Source organism: Cyprinodon variegatus, unplaced genomic scaffold (genome assembly GCF_000732505.1).
Source record: "Cyprinodon variegatus isolate N-32 unplaced genomic scaffold, C_variegatus-1.0 Scaffold296, whole genome shotgun sequence".
In the NCBI taxonomy this organism is placed as follows: Eukaryota; Metazoa; Chordata; class Actinopteri; order Cyprinodontiformes; family Cyprinodontidae; genus Cyprinodon; species Cyprinodon variegatus.
In genome coordinates, this window is record NW_015150749.1 from 237,488 (window position 1) to 245,347 (window position 7,860).

Genomic DNA, 7,860 nt, shown 5'->3' on the forward strand with positions numbered 1-7,860 from the left:
GTTTGGCGGATTGCAAACAGCTTATGAGTGCTTACCGCCACCTACTGTACATGAGTGTGTAGCCTTAACGTTCCACCTACTGTATTCTATTTTTTAATTTTGTGTTATGTGAAAATAAAAGAAAATCTTTATTAATGACCCTAATTTCCTCCCTATCTCCATCTGTCCCTAAAATTCTTTTAATACTCCATTCTCTCCCTTTTTCCCTTATTACTTCCCTCTCTCTTTCGGTTGTATATTTATAGCAATTCATCAAACATGATCCACATTTTCTTTTCCTCCACAACCCCTCACATATATATCATTATTTGTCTTCCCTAGTAAAAACAAAAACTCATTCAAGGAGGTGTGTCCAGTTCTTAGTCTAGTGTAAATGATGTCTTCCCTTCTGCTTCTTTCACCATAATTTTAAGTATTACAGATTTTTAAACCCTATATAATATTCCTACTTTCTCATCTTTATCCCATTTTTTTCCACCTTTCTGCTTCTTTCTTTTTAATTATTGATTTACCTTTCCCGGAATCTGAACCGTAATCTGCTTTCCCAAAGCCTTTTTAGCTTAAACAGCTTATCTGCTGTTTCATTTCCTCTCACCCTTTAATCTGCTAGAACCCAACAGAACTGAACATCTATTCCATATCTAAATAACCTGAATAAACTCTGATGCATTTCTAAGACTAGGTCTTTCCTATAGTTTCCTTCTGAGGGAATGCTTTCTATTGCTGCTTGAGAATCTGTGCTCATTACTAACCCGTCTCCTCCACCCATTGTAAACTAATAATTATTGCAGCCATTTCTGCTGTGTATACAGACAGAAAGTCGGTTAATCTTTTACAGATACATATATGAATCTCTGGAATGTAAATCCCTATTCCCACATTTCCATTTGAATTTTTTTGAACCATCTGCCTTCATTTTTAAATAACTATAATACAATTGTCTAATATAAAAGCCAATTTTAACCCCAACCCCATTATGTTTCTATTCTCTTTTCATTTCATTTAGTTTCAAGTCAACTTTTGTTTCTGGAAATAGCCATGGTGACACAGCGCTAATTGGGTTATTTTTAGAAAATGTCTTATCATCTAACTCAGATACTTTTGCCCATTCATTTCCTCTCCAGCCAAAGTCCATTCTTGTAAATTTTGAATATTCCCAACAGTTCTTTATTATGCTTGATGCTGGGTTTTCTTCACCGCTACTTCTAATTCTGATCCAGTATGAAAGTGATATTTTGACCCGTCTCATTTCTAAAGGAGTTTCCCCAGCGTCTAAAGGAGAAGTAAAGGGGGTAGCCTTAGTCGCTCCAGTAGCTATTCTTAATGTCTTATATTGTAATTTATCTACTATTTGTAATGTTGATCTTGCTGCTCCTCCATATACCATAGATCCATCATCTATTGCTGATCCCTGTAAATATGCTTAATATGCATTTTCCATGTATATGAACTATTATTTACTATACTATTTAACCATACTCCTAAATATTTGAATTCTGCTGCTCTTCTGCTTTTTATAGGCTGATCATATAATTTCACTTTTCCTGAAATAATGATCATTTCCTATTGGGGATTCTCCCCTCACACTCCACTCACAAGAACTAACGATCAAACTAGATACTGAAGGTAAATCAGGCATGACATAGTACCTGTATGTCATTTCTTGTTCCCTGTCCGTTATTAAGGGACACCAGTCACCTTTCATTTCTTCCACTATTTTACCATTATTATCCATCTGTCTGCTTCCCCATAGGTTATTATGTGCACTGTAGTCACCACATCAAATTTCTCTTCTTGTTATTGATCCTGAAATTTTATCAAAAATCTCACTTTCTAAATTTTTACATCAATTATAGGAATTGAGAATCCTAATAATTTAATTTTTTTCTAAGTTAAATATTTCTACACTGACACATTCATACTCTCCAGGTACATGATTTCCTTTATATGCCAGTCCATCTTTAATGAATGTTGCACAACCTCCTTCATTACAGTTGTTACTTCTATCTCTTCTGACTGAACTGTAACTGGAAATTATAAAATCTAAAAATAATTTAAACAACTCCCCAAAACACATAACATCTGGAGCTGTTTCCCTTTTTTTTTCTTTTCTTGACCATTTACTAAGAGACATCTAGCATTCCATTCCAGCTGAACTCAGAAGTTTGTGAATTTGATCCACTTGTACTTCTTTCATGTGTAGGAACCCTCCTGGTGCTTCTACAATCTTTAATTTTATCACTTTTCTTTTTCATTTGCATTGTAACATTAATAATGTGACAAATAAATGTCACAAAGTTATCTTTTTTCACCATCATTGTATTTTCATCCACATTACATTTGTGCTTACATGCATTATGTTAATCTGTGAACTGACAACAGTTTACTTTCGTTTAATTTGTTAGGTATTTTTGTCCTGACTTAAATCTCCTTGATTTGTTTCTCTAGTTCCCAGGTCATTTGTACTTTCTTTTCTAACTTTTCTTAATGCCTCAGCATATGAAACCTTCTCTGTTATTTTTATTCTTTGTGCGTGTCTTGCTTCCCTTTGTACTATGCATCCACCATATGCTGCACTATGTTCTCCTTCACAGTTACAACATACAGGTCCTTCTCAAAATATCAGCATACTGGGATAATCATTATTTCCCATAATGTAATGGTAAAACTTGAACATCCATATATTTTAGATTCATTGCACACTAACTGAAATATTTCAGGTCTTTTATTGTCTCAATACGAATGATTTTGGCATACAGCTCATGAAAACCCTCAATTCCTATCTCACAAAGTAAGCATATTTAATCAGACCAATAAAAGAAAAGTGTTGTTAATCCAAAAACATCAGTCTTTAAATAATTATTTACAGTTATCCACTCAATACTTGGTCGGGAATCCTTTTGCAGAAATGACTGCTTCACTGCGGCGTGGCATGGAGGCAATCAGCCTGTGTTGCTGCTGAGCCGTTATGGAGGCCCAGGATGCTTCGATAGCGGCCTTTAGCTCATCCAGAGTGTTGGGTCTTGCATTTCTCAACTTTCTCTTCACAATGTCCCACAGATTTTCTATGGGGTTCAGGTCAGGAGAGTTGGAAGGCCAATTGACCCCAGTGATACCATGGTTAGTAAACCATTTACCAGCGTTTTTGGCACTGTGAGCAGGTGTCAGGTCGTGCTGAAAATCATCTCCATAAAGCTTTTCAGCAGATGGAAGCATGAAGTGCTCCAAAATCTCCTGATAGCTGCATTGACCCTGCCCTTGATAAAACACAGTGGACCAACACCAGCAGCTGACATGGCATCCTAGACCATCACTGACAGTGGGGTCTTGACACTGGACTTGTGGCATTTTGGCATTTCCTTCTCCCCAGTCTTCTTCCAGACTCTGGCACCTTGATTTCCAAATGACATGAAAAACTGAGCAACAGTCCAGTGCTGCTTCTCTGTAGGTCAGGTCAGGCGCCTCTGCCGCTGTTTCTGGTTCAAAAGTGGCTTGACCTGGGGAATGCAGCACCTGTAGCCCATTTCCTGTGCACGGTGGCTCTGGAACCTTCTACTCCAGACTCAGTCCACTGCTTCCGCAGGTCCCCCAAGGTCTAGAATCGGCCCTTCTCCACAATCTTCCTCAGGGTCCGGTCTCCTCTTCTCGTTGTGCAGCAGTTTTCTGCCTCACATTTTCCTTCCCACTGAGGTGCCTTGATACAGCACTCTGGGAACAGCCTATTCGTTCAGAAATATCTTTCTGTGTCATACCCTCTTGCTTGAAGGTGTCAGCGATGACCTTCTGGACAGCAGTCAGGTCTGCAGTCTTACCCATGATTGGGGTTTTGAGTGATGAACCAGGCTGGGAGTTTTAAAGGCCCCGGGAATCTTTTTCAGGTGTTTAGAGCTAATTTGTTGATTCAGATAATTAGGTGCATAGCTCGTTTAGAGACCTTTTTTGTGAGATAGGAATTTTGGGTTTTCATGAGCTGTATGCCAAAATCATCATTATTATTAAGACAATAAAAGACCTGAAATATTTCAGTTAGTGTGTAATGAATCTAAAATACATGAACGTTCAAATTTTATCATTACATTATGGAAAATAATGAACTTTATCACAATATGCTAATAATTTGAGAAGGACCTGTAATTTGAACAGTTTATAAATATAAAGACAAAATGGGGGTAATTTTCCATAAAACATGTAGCCGTTTTAACCAGCCTAAGACTCTAGATGGAACCAATAAAAAAAATTTCCAAGACCAAGAGCCTCTTATTTTTCTTTGTTCTGAGTTGTGAGTGCGCTTTAAAACAAAATATTTACACAATGATTCTCTTTATTGATTTAATATTATGGATTTCTTCTTATATTTCATTATAAAAGAAAATATTATGAAATATGAATCTTCTTAAGGTTTCTCTTGTCAGGTGTACATGTTGAACGAATAAATATAATCTATTTTATTCCTAAAGGTCAAAAATACATTTGAAGATGTTGTTCATGTACTGCCCATCCACTAGGGGGCAGTACGTCATTCTATATGGAGCGGTCAACCGCCGGATAAGGCAAAAGAAGGATAAGGTTGTCGTTCAATACTCGTTTCAACTCAAACGTCGTTATTTGTGGACCTTAGAACTGGAATATACAACACTTTTACGGGAGGCTCAAACAACTAAACATATGTTTGGCAGATACAGAACGTCGAAAACAAGCTCTGCGTTATTTTTTTTCGAAATGAGTGAGTTGTGCCATCGTGGTTTAATTAGCCTCTAAAGCTAACGCTAGCTAGTCTTAGAGTGGAAGCTAGCTGCATTCCCTTCCACATTCATACTAAATAGGACTTTTCTTTTAACTTTCGTGGAATTACAACCTCACTGCTCTAATCAGAAAGCAATGGGCTCTTCAAAAAAGCACAAGGAAAAGAGCCGCGAGAAAGACGCGGAGGAGCGCCGCCGTGAACATAAGAAACATCGTCACAGAGACAGAGATACTTCAGATCGGGATAAAGACAGACGGAAACGCTCCAGATCAAGAGAAAGAAGCAGACGAGAGAGTCACAGTAAAGCTGAAAGAAGCACCGGAGAACCTCGGGTAAAGAGGGAGAAGGTTGATGCTGGATATGAGGAGAGCAACACGGATATACAGCCTCAGAGCGCCAGCGGAGATGCCTCTCTCAGCATCGAGGAGACGAACAAACTCCGCGCAAAGTTGGGCCTGAAGCCCCTGGAGCTGAATGAAGGCAAGAAGGAGCTGGGGACCAAAGAAGAGCCCATGGTAGCTGAGACCATCAACCCTGTTCTGATCCGACAGCAGAAGGAGATGAGGGAAAAGCTCGCTGCTATGAAAGAAAAACGCCTGCTTAACCAAAAGCTGGGTAAAGTCAAAGCGATCGGTGACGATGATTGGCTGGATGACACCGCAGCTTGGGTTGAAAAAAGTAGAAAGATGGCCAAAGAGAAGGAGATGGCAGAAAAGAGAGCCAAACTCCTCGAAGAAATGGATGAAGAGTTTGGAGTTAGCAGCTTAGTGGAGGAGGAGTTCATTCAAAGCAAACGAGACTCTTATTCCTCACAGGATCTGAAAGGTCTCAAAGTGCAACACAAGGTGGACTCCTTTGCTGAGGGCCAAACTGTTATCCTTACTCTACAAGACAAAGGCGTGCTGGAAGAGGAGGAAGATGTGCTCGTAAACGTTGGAATCGTGGACAAGGAGAAAGCTGAGAAGAATGTGGAGTTAAAAAAGAAGAAGCCCGACTACAAGCCCTATGAAGAGGAGGAGAGTGTGGACGATATGGTTTCCTTCAAGCCCCAAACGGTGCTCTCAAAGTATGATGAAGAAATCGAAGGGGAGAAGAAAAAGAGCTTCCGGTTGGGTGCGTGGGGCTTTGCAGATGGGGAGCGAGAACGTGAGCTCCAGGCAATGAAAGAATCACTGCGAAATCAGGCCCAGTCGCTGGAGATGCCTGCTCTCACCATTGCCTCTGAATACTACTCTCCTCAAGAGATGGTTGGCTTCAAAAAGACGAAGCGCAGAGTCAAGAAAATCCGTAAGAAGGAGAAGCTCACTATTGCAGACGAACTTCCGGATGACACCCGCACCACCGATTTTGGCTCAAGGGTACGAGGAAGAGGCCACAAACAGGTGGAGGAGGAGGAGGAGGAACCAAAGAAAGAAGGAAAAGCTAAAGATGTCAACAAGCTGCCACATGAAACTCCCCAAATGTCAGATGATATCAGGATGGCAGAGATGGATATAAGCGACGAGGATGATTATGTTCCTCCTGAGCCGACTGTGATTGAGGAGGATGAGGCAGAGCAGGAGCTACAAAAACAGCTGGAGAAGCAGAGGAAGCTGAGGCAGAAACAGCTCCTCAAAGACTCTGGCGAGAAGGTGGCAGAGAAACTTAAAGTGCTTGCCAAAGCGAATGATGACAATGACCCTGACAAGAAAAACAACATTGTCTTCAATGCCACCTCAGAGTTCTGCAGAACTCTGGGAGATATTCCAACTTATGGACTCTCTGGCAACAGAGAGGACCAGGAGGATATTATTGATTTTGAGCAAGAAGAAGAGAAAGATGACGGTGGGGGTTCAGACTCTGAAATGGATGAGAATATTGGGTGGAGCACAGTTAACCTGGATGAAGAGCAACAACAGGCCGATCTCTGCACAGCCTCTGCCACCATTCTGGACGAGGAGCCCATCGTCAACTCCGGCCTTGCAGCTGCACTGAAGCTGTGTACAAACAAAGGCCTGTTGGACACTCAGATGCAGAAGGTGGCTCGTGTCAAAGCACCGAAAGCGGCCCTGCCCAATGATAATTACTGCATCGAAGACAAAATGGGCTTTGATGACAAGTACAGTCGCAGAGAGGAATACAGAGGGTTCACGCAGGATTTCAAGGAGAAAGATGGCTATAAGCCTGACGTCAAGATCGAGTATGTGGACGAGTCCGGGCGGAAACTCACTCCAAAAGAAGCTTTCAGGCAGCTTTCACACAGATTCCACGGGAAAGGTTCCGGAAAGATGAAAACAGAGAAGAGGATGAAAAAGCTAGAGGAAGAGGCGCTGCTAAAGAAGATGAGCAGCAGCGATACTCCTCTCGGGACGGTGGCTTTGCTTCAAGAGAAACAGAAATCTCAGAAAACGCCATACATTGTGCTTAGTGGGAGTGGGAAGAGCATGAATGTAAACAACATCACAAAATAAGTTCCTGGGCTGTAGGGTACTAGATAAACACAGAAATCAATGCAGACATACAAGATATCATTTTAGATTTTTTTTTCTTAATTTTTTTTCCCTGTACTAACTGGTAAAAATTTAATTGTTGATAAAAAAGAATATTGAATAAAATCTGGCAAGTATTGAAATTTAATTTGTGTAAATGTTATAAAGTGAACTTCATTTTAAAGTGCAGGACAGATTCACTGATGTATGAGAATGTGAAAAATGAATATGTTTGAAATAAAGTTTGGTGAAATTGTAAATCTTTTCTCTTTGGTTTAATATTTGAATTAAAAAAAAGCATTTCCTTTTAATTTCCTAAGTTGCATTGTTTATTTGTGAGCTCAACTGATTGCCAACCTGTTAACATAGATAAAACATTCTAAACAGCTTGATTGGCTTAAAAATGTTTGATAACACATTAAAATTCAAAGCTGTTTTATATTCAGCTGATATTTTTTGCGGTTAGACAAACGGACAAAGTACCTTTTAATGTGTTGAAACAAATTTTATATCGGGCAAAAAGCAAAAGCAGGGTTTTTTGTATTAAACAAAAATCCTTATTTGGAAACCAATTTCCTATTATGGTTTGTAAGATGGAAAAAAAGACTTGTGTGCAGCTGCTAAATTTTACAAGATGCATTTGTACAT

The 7,860-nt window shown here is 39.8% G+C and overlaps 1 protein-coding gene across 1 annotated transcript; it reads left to right on the forward strand.

Annotated features, from left to right (window-relative positions):
- Positions 1-4,538: 4,538 nt before the first annotated feature.
- On the forward strand, positions 4,539-7,474 carry sart1 (squamous cell carcinoma antigen recognized by T-cells 1). Its single transcript, XM_015383882.1, has one exon. It carries the CDS (start codon positions 4,879-4,881, stop codon positions 7,192-7,194), a length of 2,316 nt encoding a protein of 771 aa, XP_015239368.1. The 5' UTR covers positions 4,539-4,878; the 3' UTR covers positions 7,195-7,474.
- Positions 7,475-7,860: the final 386 nt, after the last annotated feature.